Raw genomic sequence first — 16,330 nt, forward strand, 5'->3', positions numbered from 1 at the left:
AAGGTCTCAAGAACAGGTTTGCTTTCATCCAGCCCCTCGTTTTCCTGAAATAAACTGATTTCTTGGAGCAAGGAGGTACAAGACACTGCTGCTGCTGAGGTGACCACTGTCCTTGGTCCCTGAGATTTCCAACCCAATTCTTCTGACTCTCAGGGCTTTAAAAGCGTAACCTGGGGAGTCCACGGGTGGTGAATGGGCCCTTCTGGGAAACCATTTCATGTTAAGAGTCACAGAACATCCTGAGTGTGAAGAGACCCATGTGGATCACTGAGCCAATCCCAGCAATCCCAGCCTGTGCCTGAAGGAGGCTGAGGGGAAGGCTGACAGACAAAAAGGGTGGCACAAGAGCTACTAAGGGACCTCAAGGGCTTCAGAGAACTGCTGTGACAAACAAGGAAGCCTGAGCCAAGGAAACATGGGAGAATCTGGAAGCTGTGGATCAGTTTTGGAACCCCAAATGAAGAGATGCTGCTCCACAGGACATTGGGTTGGGAGATATCCTAAAGCTCACCCAGTCCCACTCCCTGCCATGGGCAGGGACACTGTCCACTATCCCAGGTAACAGCAGAAGATAGAATTGCATCTCTTGGCTTCTTCACATTACCATAAAATGTGAAATGCAGCCTAAACATCCACCCTCAGCCATTTCATCACTGGTCCAGCTGGAGTTCAGGAAACATTATTACTCCCTCTTTGTCAGATCATCATATCCCAAGAAGGAATTTTCCAGTCTTGTAAAATAACCAGCTTGGAGAGTGCTCTGCAAGTTTCCATCACAACCATTCCCATCCCTCAGTTCCCAGACTTTTTAAAGGGCCCACGAAGGCCCTTACCTTTCATTAATGCTTTCAGCCCGGAGTGTGTAGACTCTGTCGATGTGGGAGATGTGGAAGATGGGCTCATCTCCAGAAGGGTCTGTGGGTAATTTTACCAGTACCTCGTTGAGGAAAATGGGCTGTAAAACATCAGCAGAGCTGGAGTTGTACTGCAGAGTCTGCACAGGGGCATTCAGCACACATCAGCTCACAGCAGGATTATTCCATGCCCCAAGTATCTCCCCCCTTCTGCCTGCTATATTTCTGCAGAGAATTTTAAAAGCTGACAGAGGTGCCTGCATTGCCAGGGGACACTCCTGGAGAGAGCCAAGCACAGCAGAGTTTCCTGGAGAGAGCCAAGCACAGCAGAGCTTCCTCCCCCAGAGAGCAGTGAATCCCACTCTTCTCTGCTCCCTCAAACACACGAGCCCTCATGGAAGAGTTTTATTCAAGCAAAACCTCCAAAGCATCTTTTCTTATTTCCCTAGAGCACACAGACACCTTCCTGCCATCAGCCCTGAATCCCAAAGCTTTCAAACCTCTTCTCTAGGGAGGCTCCTGCCCACACCCTCAGAATGGAGCTGCTGAGCCCGTCCCCATCCCCGTGTCAGAGCAGCACTTACAGTTTTGTACATTTTGTACTGCAGGTTGGACTTGGGGCTGAAGACCTTGTCTGTGCCAGAAGAGCCAAGAGGTTTTATGATCTGAGTGAGGAGGAGGAAGTCGTTGAAGAGAAAACCATAGAGCTCCTTGTTACTCTTGGCTTTATAGAGCTTCCCACTGTGCAGGAACTTGCGTGGTCCCAAGCAGTTTGTAACTGAATTAAAAACGAGTTGCTGCGAAAAGTAGAAGAAGAACAACAACGCACTGTATAAAGTGAAACAATCGGGGCTGCCCTGCAAGAGACCAAACACAGTTTTGAGTCCTGGTTCCAGTCTGTGGCAGGGATGACCAGCCATGCCTCGAGCACCACAAGCAGCACAAGTCACAGGGGGCCCTGGGAGAGTCCCTGAAGGCCACAGGGCTGGGCAGGCAGGGGAAGCCAAAAGCGTCTGTGCCCCCTGGCCACACGCATGCACCTGCAGGGCTGGGACTGAGCCAGGGCGCCTGTCCTGGATGAGCAGCAGCTCTGCCAACGGCCTCTCCACAGGCTGAGCTTCCTTAAGGGCTGCATTCTGAACTGTGCTTGAATTTCACCTCTTACAACACCCCAGAGGTCCTCAGGTGGCCACAATACCCCGAGTTAGAGCTGCTGACCACTGGGACTGGCACAATCCCAGACTCAGCCAGGCCTTGTTAGGGATCAGCAGAGTCTTGCCCTTGCCTAAAGTGCCATTTTCAGGTTTATTTTCACCAGGGTTTGGCACAGCTCTCCCCAGCCTGGGCAGCTGGCTCTGGAGGGGCTCCTTTGGCAGGCTGGAAACCCCTTGGACAGAAAACAGGGAGAGGCTGAGCTGTTCCCTGCCATGGCTGGGGCTGCTGCTGGTGTTATGGTGCAGGGAGCACCACAGGTTCTGCCAGGGTGTGGAGCTGCTGTGCTGGGGCAGGCACCACCTGCAGAAGATAAAAGCAGCCACTTTCCTGCTGGCAGACAGCTGGATGTGCTGACGTTGTCACACCTGTCCTTCTCCCAGAACAGTCAAGCTTCCTCAGGTGAAATGCAATTTTTCTACTTTATGAACCAACCAGTGCCCATTATTTTTTACCTTCTAGAATCATGCATACTTTGAAAATCAAGTTGTGATCTGTCTGTCTCTGTTACCTCCACCAGCAACAGGAAGGCCATCAGAATATCTTCCCTCCTTTTGCAGGACATACAAACACAGTATTTCTAGAAGCTTATCACGTAACATGGTATGGGAGGCAGGGGTTCTCTCTGTAAAGTCTCCAGAGACTTGATCAGTATTCTTGAGTTTTCAAATGTATACAAAGCTTTATCACAGAAAATATTTCTAAATATTTGGTTTTCAAAGCAGTCCATAGTGGTCAGGTGCAGCTTTGGAGTGGGATCCAGCAGCCCCATAACCACTGCACCCCAAAGGACTGGGAAACTGGGAAGTGCTGGTTGCAGATGGCAGCGTTGAACCTGGGAGTGCTCCGGAGCCAGGCACCCAAGCAGGGTTCAGGAGCACGAGCAGCAGCCAGGAGGGGCCAGGGGCCAGGGGATGGGGCAGTGCTGCCGTGTCCCTGTGCCCGGGGCAGCCCCGTTACCTCGGAGAGGCCCTCGCACTGCACGTGGGCCTGGATCCACTCCAGCCTGTCCGAGTTCTCCTTCTCCCGCACGCCCTCGTTCACCTGCGAGCACAGCTCCTCCGCCTTCTCCAGGGCCTGCTTCAGGTGGCTGTGGTCAGGGTGGTTCTCAGGGGTGTTCTCTATGATCTGCACACAAGCAAAGGCAGCATCAGGCTCCTGGCACCGCAGCTCAGCTGCACTCACTGCCAGCCCCACACTTCCAGTCCAGCCTTCACTGCCAGCAGAGCCGGCCCCACGTTTATTTTCCCCCTTGACAGATGTGAGAAATAGGAGACAAACACTATTTGGGAGCAGCTGGACTGCAGGCCTGCCTGCACAGCCTTTGCAGCAGGACACTGCTGGCTCCTCTGACAGAAGCACAGACATTGCAGCCAAATACAGAAATGGAGCCATGACTGCTGAAGGAATCCCTAAATATCAACATCCAATTCATAATCCCCTGTGAAAGCCTTGAGCCATGCTCCATGGTGTTATTTGGGATGGGAAGTGTTAAGCAACAAGTGGAAGTTAGGCAAGGGCTGTAAATCCTCCAGCACCATCAGCACAGGGGGAACCTGCAGCAATGCAGGCTCAGCCCGTGGGGAGGGAATGGCGCTGAGGGGAAAGGCAAATATGAGCCCAAGGTTGTCTTGTTGCTCCTGTTATCTGAATTTTAAATTTTCCCTCTGCACTCACTGCCTTCTGGTTCTTTGGGTGCAAGCTTCAGCTCTGTTTCAAATGGAAATATTGAATAACTTTGCCAAAGCCCAAGAGTGATCCCATTTTCTATACTGGAATTGAGTATTAAAGGACATCCCACATTCCCCAGCACATCAGAAACCTCCCAGTGACAAAGCCTGACACAAATAAGGAAACAACCCTGTAATTAAGGTGTAAGCAAAGCAGCACCAAACCCAGCAGGTGTGCAAAGGAACGTACATTTTTAATGATTAGTGGGTATCTGGTTACCCGTTGCATAGGCTTTAGTAGAAAACTTGATAGTGGCATTCCTTTACAGCGAGGATCCATTGCTAACCTCTGAAACATTAGAGAGGGAAAATCTGGTTAGTCAGGAGGTTTAAACCCCAAAAACTGAGCTCCTCCAAGAAAGGAAAAGGGAAGGCAATAAATGAGCACCGATCCTCAGCTAAATCTGCTCTGAGATCACAACATCAGTAGGAGAACTCCTGGTGCTTTGTACAACATTTCTTCACCTGCCTTGTCTGGACAAGAATCCCAGAATCACCAGGGCTGGAGGAGCCCTCCAGGATCACCCAGTGCCACCCCAGCAGCACCAGCATCACCCCAAACCCTGTCCCCAGGGCCACATCCAGACTGCTCTGGGACAATTCCAGTGACTCCAAACCTCCCTGGGCAGCTCAGCCCAAGGCCTGACCACTCTGTGAGGGAAAAAATGTTTCCAATCTCCATTTTGAACCTCCCCTGGTGCAATTTCAGGCCATTTCCCCTCCTTTCCCTTGGGACACGGCAGCAGAGCTCGATCCCCGTGGCAGGGACTTGTGCAGAGCCACAAGGGCCCCTGAGCCTCCTTGGCTCCAGCCCCAGCCCCTGCCCAGCTCCCTCAGGGATTCTGCAGCCCCTGCCCAGCTCCCTCAGGGATTCTGCAGCCCCTGCCCAGCTCCCTCAGGGATTCTGCAGCCCCTGCCCAGCTCCCTCAGGGATTCTGCAGCCCCTGCCCAGCTCCCTCAGGGATTCTGCAGCCCCTGCCCAGCTCCCTCAGGGATTCTCCAGCCCCTGCCCAGCCCCGTTCCCTGCCCTGGACACGCTCCAGCCCCTCCAGGGGTGGCCCAGAAGTGACCCAGCCCTCACGGGAGGCGGTGCCTCCTTTGCTCAGCATTTCAGCCAGGCGAGAAGAGAAGATGCACACAATTCCCAGGGGCTGCTGCTTCTCCCACCTTGACAAACTCCTTGAAGTCGGGCACCTCGTCGGTTTTCTGCTGTATGAGGGCGGCGCCGTTGAGCTGGCAGCTGCAGAAGCGGATGTAGGGCTGCATGTGGGGCAGCTGCGCCGTCAGGATGTCCCCGATCATCTTCACCGGCATCTTCTCCCCCGACATCTTCTTCCTCACACGCAGGGCCCTGGGCGGGAGCAGGGCAGGGGTTGGACACAGAGCCACTCCTCAGTTATGGAACAAAGGGGTGCTTCTTATTCATTGTGGAAAGGCAGAGAACCATAAATACACCGGGCACAAGATTTACTGCAGGGATACCATAAACAGTTTCATCTTACTGAGCTGCCACTTTTACACGGAGGCACCAGTTGTGGCAGTACCAGCTGTGGGTTTCTCTGGGTCTGGATTGAAGGCATTTGGGACAGTGTTTCATGTTGGGACTCAGGTGTTTATTATTTGTTATCAGTAAAACAGTCTCACTGCTGTGAGTTCTGCAGCTTTCCATTAGAAGGCACAAAATGGCCAACAATCTCTTGGTACAAGGACTTTTAAGACTGAACTATCCAATTAAGAACTGACACCTGGATTATTTTTAACCAGGTATTATTTTAACCTTTTAACCCAATAACTGATCCCACAGAGCTGCAATGGGGACTTTTCTGCCCAATTACAAAATGCCACCCAAACCCATGGGGAAGAAGGAAGAAGCAGCATGAAGAAACCCAGGATGACACCCTGTGCCCTCCATCTTGCTTCCATCCACAACACACTAAAAACCCCAAAACCTCAATGTCTCACCCAGTGATGCACCTGCACTGCTCTCCATAATCTATTTCACACTTTGGTGGATTCCAGTCTGTCTTGAAGTCTGGGAAACTTTCTCCATGGATGAGGGTCAGAGTCAGTGCTGCCCTGGGGGTCAGTGCACCCCAGAGCAGACACAGAAATATTCCCGGTGCCCTGGGCTTCCACATAACCCAGGCTGCACCCTCAGCCAACACCTTTCCCTCTCCTGCGATCCAGCTGCTGCCTGACTTTAATGCAATGCCAGATCACAGCTGAGAGGAAGAGGAGGGTAATTTCCTTTTCTACTGGCTTAGAAAGAGAGCTACTGATGTGTGAGTGAGGCAAGGAAAACCCCATCACTTTGAGTTTTTAGCCTGGTGTCCTGAGGAAAGGTTCATTGTCACTTGTCCTGTCACTGCCACAACTTTTCAACTCGTGGGCCATTTTCAAATACATTTTACAAAAAAAAGGAGATACTACAAAGCTGTAAAATCCCTGTAGGTTCAGTGAAAATTAGCAGCTGAGTAGGGAAAGAAAATAACTTTATTAATGCTTTTGCTTATCAAGGTGCAGGTTTAACTGTGCCCCCACTCAGTTTCCCTGGCAGTGACTGGGGGCAGCAGCACCCAGAGCCTTTGGAGAGGGGTGCCCTGGGCACAAACCCTTTGGAAGCAGGCAGGGAAAGTCCTGCCCTGGGGAAGCCTTGGCAAGCCTTGCTCTCCAGGGCAGAGGAGGATTTGCCTTCTGCAGCAGGAACCAAGGGAGTGCAAATGGCAGAGAACTGCTGGGCTCTTCTCAACAGCTCACAGCAAACCCTGCCCCCAGGCTGCTTTTTCCCCAAGGAGAAACACGGGGCCCCTCTGGTTAGGATTTGTGTAAGTGGCGAATGTTTTCATGCAGAGAAAAGGAGAAGCAGGGGGAGAGGCCCAGGGTTCTGGTTTTGTGAAGTATGGGGGAAAAAAAACCAACTTACTTCAGTAGTTTTATATTGCACATAATCAGCTCCTTCCAATTCACAAAAATCATGGCAACTTCTTTTTCTGTAACCAGCTCAGACTCCATCAGTGGTTTCTGGAAGATCTGGGGAGTGAGAAGAGGCCATTTGGAGTGCCCAGGGTAAGTACAGAGCCAGCACACCCCTGTCCCTGACAGCCATGGTGTTCCTGGGATGGCTGGGATTAAGGAAACCCTCAGGTACAGGGGGCTTCAACAGGGAATACTCTGAATTTCTGTGGGTGCTGGATAATCTGTAGGGATCTGGATAATCTGTTTGAAACCTGGGAATTTTAGCAGAAGTTTCCTGCAAAAGATCCCAGGATTCCTTTGATAATCCAGCTGAAAATAGGTTGGACTCTTCTATGGAAGACCTGATTTCTCTGAGAGTCCTAATTTCTGCATATCTTGAGCTCTTCCTCAAAAAAGGACTTTGCTTCTCTGTCAAAGGAATTGTCCATAGTTGGCTGTATGAATTCCTTTTTTTTCTACCTCTAAAGCCAATCACAGGAAGGGATAACTGAGCCCCACTGCTCATTTATCACTCAGTATCACTGCCCCACCTCAGAGTGTAGGGAATGTGCTTCATTCCAGAACCTTTCTTTAAGCTTCACAACTTGTACATGAGAAATGAACACTGAGAGTCAGGAGCAAAAGGGCTTTGCTAAAATGACACTTCAAAGATCAGCACTTTGGTGGTGGTAGCACAGGGGACTGCCATGGTTTGCACCCACCCACAGCTGTATCTGCATCTGTATCTGCATCTGTATCTGTATGTAACTGTATATGTATCTGTATATGTGTATCTATCTGTATCAGTATCTGTACCTGTATCTATCTGTATATCTGTATTTGTATATCTGTACATCTGTACATCTGTACATCTGTACATCTGTATCTGTATCTATATCTATCTGTATATCTGTATTTGTATATCTGTATATATGTACATCTGTATCTGTATATCTGTATCTGTATCTATCTGTATCTGTATATCTGTATTTATCTGTGGCTGTATATCTGTATATCTTTATATCTGTGTATCTGTATATCTGTATCTCTGTATTTGTATGTCTGTGTATCTGTATCTGTATATCTGTATCTGTATCTATCTGTATATCTGTATATCTGTATCTGTATATCTGTATATCTGTATCTGTATATCTGTATATCTGTATATCTGTATCTGTATGTCTGTGTATCTGTATCTGTATCTGTATATCTGTATCTGTATGTCTGTGTATCTGTATCTGTATCTCTGTATCTCTGTATATCTGTGCCTGTATCTGTCTCTATCTGTATCAATATAGATAAAAGAGGACTGGGCAGAGCCCCCCAGGTTGGCAGTGAAGTGCAGGGATTTGGCACAAGGCAGGGATTTGGCACAAGGCAGGAATTTTGCACAAGGCAGGGATTTGGCCCAAGGCAGGGATTTTGCACAACACAGGGATTTGGCCCAAGGCAGGGATTTGGCACAAGGCAGGGATTTGGCCCAAGGCAGGGATTTGGCACAAGGCAGGGATTTGGCCCAAGGCAGGGATTTGGCACAAGGCAGGGATTTGGCCCAAGGCAGGGATTTGGCCCTGCCCAAGGGAGGAGGCCCGGGGCTGCGCACCTCTGTCACCAGCTGCAGGTCGTTCACGTAGTTCTCCTCGGTGACGATGAGCTCGTGGATGTAGCCCTGCCTCTTCCTCTCGGTGGGGGTCAGCATGTCCAGCAGGTGCAGGTCTGCACACCCTGCAAAACACAACAGCACTGGGGCTTCAGTGGGGCTGGGGGCACGGGGACACACTGGGGCAGCCACGCAGCCCTGCACGGACAGCACTGCTGCCTGCATTGCTGCTCACTGCATTGCTGCTGCCTGCATTGCTGCTGCCTGCATTGCTGCTGCCTGCATTGCTGCCCACTGCATCACTGCCCACTGCATTGCTGCTCACATGGCACAGCCTGCACGGACAGCACTGCTGCCTGCATTGCTGCTCACTGCATTGCTGCTCACTGCATTGCTGCTCACTGCATTGCTGCTCACATGGCACAGCCCTGCATGGACAGCACTGCTGCCTGCATTGCTGCTCACTGCATTGCTGCTCACATGGCACAGCCTGCATGGACAGCACTGCTGCCTGCATTGCTGCTCACTGCATTGCTGCTCACTGCATTGCTGCTCACATGGCACAGCCTGCATGGACAGCACTGTTGCCTGCCCTGCTCACTGCATTGCTGCTCACTGCATTGCTGCTCACTGCATTGCTGCTCACATGGCACAGCCCTGCACGGACAGCACTGCCCACTGCATTGCTGCTCACTGCATTGCTGCTCACTGCATTGCTGCTCACATGGCACAGCCCCAGCAAAGCTCCATCTCTCAGTGACTCCAAACATTCCATTTAACACCTTTTTATTTATTACAACAAAAGCCATCTCTGTGTGTGAGCTCCTCCCTGGTGGCCAAGTTTAAAGTCTCCCTCACCTCTGCCTGCCCCTTCCCAACCTCTCCCTGGAGGCCCCCAACCCCTTGGGTTGTGCCATCCCAATTCCACATGGATGGCTGGCAGTGAAAAGGGGGAAAGGGCTCCATGTGGTGTGAAGAAAACACAGAGATATCCCAGAGGGAATTAGGGAAGAGCTGCAGGTCCCTAAAGCTCCAAGGGGCACTTTGGGATGAGTCCCTCAGCTGATGGATGCTCCATATTCAAGGTTCACCTTGGCCCCTCTGCTCACAGAAATCCTGCTCAAGAAGGGCCTGCAGGGCCTCTTCCCTTCTCCACACTTCAATAAAAACTGCTCCCAGATATTTGAAGGGTGTGAGCCAGGACATGCCCAGGTCACTGCAGATCCCCACTGATGTCTGGGCTGAGCCAAGGGTGGATTTTGTTCTCCTTTCTGTTTAAAAGCACAGTGAAAGGCTGGCACTGAGAGCTCCTCTCCATCAGTTCTGTCCTTTCACTGCTGCAAACCTCCCTTGCATTGACCCCCTCAGATGGGAGGGGTTTTATATCAGTTCCACAATCTTGAATTTTCTTTTCTACTCTGAATTAGACAGAACATTTAATTCCCTCCTTTCTTCTGTAGGCCATTGTTTTTCAGCTGAGCTTAATTAAGTTCTTCTGAGACTGGAACACAGAATGTTTTCTTCCAGTTTTTGCTACTTTTTTCTGCATAAAATATAATGCATTGCAAAAAGCAAAGTTGATTTCAAACAGGTGGAAAATGTTTGGCTCTAAAAATGATCTATTCAACTATTTTCACACAACCAAAATTCTCCAGCTGAATTCTTTCCCTCAGCCCTCAGCAAATTCAGTATATTTCTCATGGAAACAAACTTTTCTCATGAAAACATCAGGCCCCAGGTAACTCTTTCAGTTCTTTGCATATAAAGTTAAAATTTAGGGAGTATTCCCTATTTTAGCTTCCTGAATGGAGTTCAGACAATGCCACTGGGACGGTTCAGATGTATCACCAATATTTCCATGAAATACCAGCAACATCTGCTTGAACTGATCTGTGCTTCTGAAAGTGGAATGATGGATTTGACTTAAAAATAACAAAAAAACCCAAACCAACCAAACAAACCCAACAAAGCGAAACCAAAAGCCAAGCCCAAACAAAACCAAAGGAAACAAACCCAGAAAAGGAGACACAGCCAAGGTTGTTTCCTCTCTGACTCTGAGGCTGGGAGCTGGGATCAGGTGGGAAGCACAGTGACACTGACAAGGCTCCCTTGGGACACAGATGTCACAGCCCTCCACAAAATGCAATCCAAACTTGCAACAAAAAGCAGGTGTGGAGAAATGTCATTTTCATGCCAGAACAATGGACTTTGGCCCCTTCCAAAAGGCAGAAGTGCCATCTCTGTTGAATAAATGTCTGATTTCAGAGCAGCTTCTTTGGTACCAAGTAAAGCACAGGTCTGAGAAACAGCCTCAGCTCTCCCAGTGCTTCATTAGAAGAGAACCAAGTGTTTAATTACTTTTCCTTGGGGAAGTTCTTGTTCAAAGATGTCCAAAATCTTGGCCTGAAGGTGATTTCCAAGCACCAAGCCCTGACATTTTGAACAATGAGCCATTTTAGTGGCTCCCTTGGCAGCCAGCTGGGCTGGGAATGGCTGCTCTGAACCACTGAAACATTCTGCTTTTGAAGTGTTTGGGGAAAAAAGAAATGTGAGCAGAACATCCCAAAGAGACTCTCCTGGCAGGAGATTTCTTTGACAGGTGCACAAGTGCAGAGATTTTTCTGGTCTTTGTATGAAGAACACTGAAGAAGACCTGGATTCATTTCCAGGTGGAAATGCCTGGCTTGTTCTTCATGGATGCCAAAGAACTTTGGTGAACTGGATTCCACAGATCACAGAGTCATGGGGTGGTTTGGGCTGGAGGGACCTCAGAGCCCACCCAGGGCCACCCCTGCCATGGCAGGGACACCTCCCACTGTCCCCAGTGTCCAGCCTGGCCTTGGGCACTGCCAGGGATGCAGGGGCAGCCCCAGCTGCTCTGGGCAAATCTTTGTTTCAATCCAGGAAAGCCAGGGAAGGGTGGGGAAATGACAATAATGAACTTGGCTGTTCTCAGGAGGGTGAACCCACCCATCCTGCCATTCTGGCTGGACTTGGAGAACCAAGATACAAATGTTGGAACTGCAGATCTGTGCCTTGACCTCCCAGCACCACAGTCCCTGCAGATTAATGGGCTCCAGAAATGTAAAAAATAACTTCAAATCCTTTGCACAGAGTAAAGATGTTGTTCCTCTTCCTTACAAAGTCAGCCCTGAAGATCTGGATCTCCCAAGCAAACACTGAGCCTAAAACAAGATGCTGCTTTTTGGGAAGGGAGGTTCTGCTGTGGAAATCACAGATCCACATCCATGGCCACAGCTGCTGATCCTTTTTCATTTCATTTCTAGGCAGTGCCACTGCCAGATTTCCCTGTAAGCCTTGAGCTGGCCCAGGCTGTGGTGACCAGGTCACAGGAGACAGGAATCTGTCCTGACAGAGGGACAGGAGCAGGCAAAAGTGATGTCACAGTTTGGAGATTTCCTCCAAAAGCTTTAGGAGAAGGGAACAGCACACCAGGAGAGCAGCCCTTCCCTCAGGTAAATTATTCACAGATCCCAAATCCCCGGTGCTGGCCCAGCCCTGCCAGCCCCTGCAGTGCCAGCTGTGCCCCATGGGCACCTTGTCCCCAGCCCAGAGCACTCAGTGCCACCTGCAGGGGACACCTGCAGGGCTGGGCACTGCAAAGCTCCCTGGGCAGCCCCTGCCAAGGCCTGAGCTCCCTTGCCATGGGCAAATTGCTGCTGCTGTCCAAGCTGAGCCTGCCCTGGCCCAGCCTGAGGCCGTTCCCTCTGCTCCTGTCCCTGTGCCCTGGGAGCAGAGCCCGACCCCCCCGGCTGTGCCCTCCTGGCAGGGACTTGTGCAGAGCCACAAGGGCCCCTGAGCCTCCTTTGCTCCAGCCCCAGCCCCTGCCCAGCTCCCTCAGGGATTCTGCAGCCCCTGCCCAGCTCCCTCAGGGATTCTGCAGCCCCTGCCCAGCTCCATTCCCTGCCCTGGACACGCTCCAGCCCCTCCAGGGCTCTCCTGCAGGGCCAGAACTGGGCACAGCCCTCAAGGGCTCTCAGTACTGAGTAATTTAAATCACAGCATTTCAACATTCAGCTTTCTTAGCACCTGCTCCAGATGCAACCAATTCCCCTTAAATCGCCTCGGAGGGACCCTCCACTGAGAGGCCACCCCAGGCTTTTGGTGAGGACATTGGGATCAAACAGATCTCTCCATCTGCAATGCCCAACCCCATTTCTCAGCTGTTTTCAATCATTTCAGCAGATTTGGAATTTCTGAAGCAGACCAGTGTGTCCAGTTCCCTCTGAGGTGCAGGGAAGGAGATGGAATCTAATCTGGGCAGTCCCACTGGCAAAACTTGCAGCATTATTTAGGGCTGGGGTTGCCCTCTCTGGAGTGCTCAAAGGCTTGGATGTGGCACTTGAGGATGGGCTCACTGATGGGGCTCCAACCTCAGCCACTCCAGAGTCACTGCTTCTACCAATCCCTCTCCAGAGGCTGCTTGGGGACAGTAAAATCCCACATGTGAGGGCAAGAATGCCTCAAAAAATGTAAATCACAGAGTTAAGCAAGGCCTGGAGGGGTTCAGAACACATCAGGAAACCAAACCCCAGCCCTGGGTTGTGCCCCACATCAGGAAAGCAAACCCCAGCCCTGGATTGTGCCCCAGGCCTGTCTGAGCCCCTGGCTCTCAGGGCACAGGGGCAGCAGAGTCACAGGCAGCAGCCACAGGTCCAAGGAGAAGGGACAGCACAGCCAGTTCCACAGGGAATCCACAAATACAGCTGCTGTGCAGGCACTTCACTTGGAACCAGCAAGGTGGGAGCCAAATGCAGTATTTTAAATGTTGCAGCCTCTTTTCAAACAGCATTTTATCATTTTTTCACTTTCATTTGGCAGAGGGACAGCTCTGAGCTCTGCTCCTGTGACCTGACAGCACCCAGGGAGCGGCTGGAGCTGGGCCTGGAGGGATTTAGGTTGGGTTTTAGGGCAAGGTTCTTGCCCAGAGGGTGCTGGCACTGCCCAGGCTGCCCAGGGAATGGGCACGGCCCCGAGGCTGCCACAGCTCCAGGAGCCTTTGGCCAGCGCTGCCAGGGATGCCCAGGCTGGGCTTGCTGGGGGCTCTGGGCTGGCACTGGGGGATCCCTGGGGTTTATTCCCAGCTCAGTTCAGGAGCTTTGCTCATTGAAGGCCCCAGGTGGGCAGTGAAGTCCTGGTTAAACCATTTCCATTTGAACTCCAGGACAATGTCCTGAAACCAAAAGGTCACCTCAGCACCGTGCTTACCTGAGGAGCCCTTGGTTACCCTGCCCTGTCCATTCTACTCAGTAATAGTTGAGATATTTTGCTCCTGAATCTACTGAAGTTATCTGAAGTTAAAAACAAGTCATTTGTCATCAGAATTTACTGCACAGAAGTTGCTATTTAACAAGTTAAATAGCTGGAGTCAATAGCCACAAAGAACTAAAAAGTGCTTTAAAACCAGAGAACAAAAGCAGAATTTCAGTCATTTTGCTTATGGGAATAAAATGTGCTCAGTGAGCTCATGGTGACAAAGTGAAGCCACTAAAGCTCCAAAAGAATTGAGGTTTAAATAAAACTGATCCTGAATGTAAAGCAAAATGTTCTTGATAAACCCACATTTCAGACTTGGAGTTGTCTTGGACAGATTTCAAGTGAACAAATTCCCTGAAAGAACATCCATGGGAATTCTTTGTGAGCAGTTGAATAAAGAAGGAATTCCCACAAACATAAAACCAGTGAAGAATAAAACCCTGCAGCACTGGCAGCCTCTGGAATTCCAGTCTCCATCCCTCAAGTGACAATTCCTGTGCAGGGGGAGAAGGCCCCTGGCACAGGGAAGTGAGGGTAAAGAACCAATTCCCAGAGTGCCAGGATGATTTGGGTGGGAAGGGATTTTAAGGATCAGCCAGTGCCACCCCTGCCATGGCAGGGACACCTCCCACTGTCCCCAGGGTCCAGCCTGGCCTTGGGCACTGCCAGGGATGCAGGGGCAGCCCCAGCTGCTCTGGGACAGTCCCTGTCACACTCCCTTTCTCATGTGTATATTTATATATTTTTATATATTGATATCCATAAGGACAAGTAAAGCAGTCGCTGCAATGCCTTGTTCCCTGCAGCTCAGGGAGGATCCCTGAGGAGGAGGAGGAGGATGAAACCCTCCCTGCTGAGCCAGCAGAGCCCCCTCAGGGACTCAGGGAGGAAATGAATGGGGATTTCAGCATCTGTCACTGAAGGCCCAGGGGAGTGTTTGTGTCTGGAACTCTGTACATGGGATTCATGTTCCTCTTCTGCCTGAGGCACCAGCAGTGCCTTGTGTGTGTTCAGCTTGGACAGCAGCAGCAATTTGCCCATGGCAAGGGAGCTCAGGCCTTGGCAGGGGCTGCCCAGGGAGCTTTGCAGTGCCCAGCCCTGCAGGTGTCCCCTGCAGGTGGCACTGAGTGCTCTGGGCTGGGGACAAGGTGCCCATGGGGCACAGCTGGCACTGCATGGGCTGGCAGGGCTGGGCCAGCCCCAGGGATTTGGGGATTCTGTGAGGGACAACCCCAGACTGCTCCTCCCAGTTTCCCAAAGCTGCCCCAGCCCTGAAGGCACTGGGGGGGAGAATCTGCACCCTCAGGGACTGCAGGAGCTTCTTCACTGGATGGGAAGAGGAAGAAGAGAGCAGCACCTGAATCCCCTACAGCTGCAGCACTGCAAATATTGCACCAGATTCAGTCTGTAGTTCTGGCCTGAGGTCACAGGACCCACAGGGTCCCTAAGGGCCAGAGCTTTCAGTTGAGTCAGGTTTTCAACCCAACAGCTCAGGATGGGAAAAGAGGGAGAGGCTCTCATGCAAATGTCAGTTAATGCACAAAATACTGACAGAGTGGAGTCAAACCTGGCTCCATCCCCTCTGAGAGCACTGAAAATCACAAGTGGGACGTGCTGCTCCATTTCTGCGCTTGTCAGCAAGTGGCCACGATGGAGAAGAATTATTTTTTTAATGGTAGGAATGAAAGATGTACTACTATTTAAATACTGTCCTAAAAAGAAGGAAAATCTGTGCAGTTGTGCATATCTTCACTTGAGCTTCTGGCATGAAACACATCCCAATTCCAGGAACACCTATGTTCAGGCATAGGAACAGGGCAAGGAGCCAATGGGCTGGAACTTAGGGGAAGCCCCTCCAGGGCCTCCACAGCAAACCAAGAAAGAATATTTAATTTATCTATTAAAAAAAAATCAAAATCCACTGCTTGGTACCACGTAGAAACCCTGGGCAGGGAATCAGAGAATCCCAGAACATCCTGAGCTGGAAGGGACCTGCCAGGAGTCCACGGACACAGCAGCAACCCCCCTGAGGCAGAGGGGCAAAGGCTGCAGGGAGCAATGATGGACCTGAGCAGTTACAGGGAGCCCACGCTCCAAGAGGCCAGGCAGGTGTCCCTGGAGGGCTCCAAGAGGCCAGGCAGGTGTCCCTGGAGGGCTCCAAGAAGCCAGGCAGGTGTCCCTGGAGGGCTCCAAGAAGCCAGGCAGGTGTCCCTGGAGGGCTCCAAGAAGCCAGGCAGGTGTCCCTGGAGGGCTCCAAGAGGCCAGGCAGGTGTCCCTGGAGGGGCCAAGGGCTCCAGTGCTGCTGCCAAAGCCCTCGGGGCGAGCTCGGCGTGACCCAGACGAGACAACAACAAACACTGTCGGCCTCTTTTGTACGAAGGATTTAATTCTCTATACATGGAACTAATTGGAAAGGCTGGATTACAGTTGTTAAAGCTGCAGGTTTTTATATATTTATATAATTTACATTCATAGTGATGAAATACTGAAGTGCAACTGAGTAAGGAGCTTCACTTGTCCTTTGCACCTTTGCAGGACGGGTGGGGAGCAGGGAGCTGGGCTGGGAGTGCTCCAGGCTGCCAGCAGGGGCTGGGACAGGGGACACAGACACCAGGAGTAACCCCGTGGTAAATCATGAGTAGCAGGGCTCTGTTGTGCTCTGTGAGGCGTTGGGAGAGGGCACTGCCAGCACTTGCAGCAGG

At 51.1% G+C, this 16,330-nt stretch overlaps 1 protein-coding gene across 3 annotated transcripts in view; it reads right to left on the minus strand.

Annotated features, from left to right (window-relative positions):
• Nucleotides 1-16,330, minus strand: part of ITSN1 (intersectin 1) — a 117,800-nt gene that overhangs the window by 4,426 nt on the left and 97,044 nt on the right. For 2 of the 3 annotated variants that reach the window (XM_077192746.1, XM_077192732.1), the window contains 7 exons: nt 8,355-8,476; nt 6,720-6,826; nt 4,964-5,147; nt 3,987-4,085; nt 3,027-3,194; nt 1,439-1,711; nt 834-955 (listed from right to left, as the gene is read on the minus strand). In XM_077192746.1, the coding sequence (XP_077048861.1) occupies nt 834-955; nt 1,439-1,711; nt 3,027-3,194; nt 3,987-4,085; nt 4,964-5,147; nt 6,720-6,826; nt 8,355-8,476 (1,075 nt within the window). The remainder of the gene's footprint in view (nt 1-833; nt 956-1,438; nt 1,712-3,026; nt 3,195-3,986; nt 4,086-4,963; nt 5,148-6,719; nt 6,827-8,354; nt 8,477-16,330) is intronic. The other variant, XM_077192741.1, reaches the window with a different exon arrangement.

Source organism: Agelaius phoeniceus, chromosome 2 (assembly GCF_051311805.1).
Source record: "Agelaius phoeniceus isolate bAgePho1 chromosome 2, bAgePho1.hap1, whole genome shotgun sequence".
NCBI lineage: Eukaryota > Metazoa > Chordata > Aves > Passeriformes > Icteridae > Agelaius > Agelaius phoeniceus.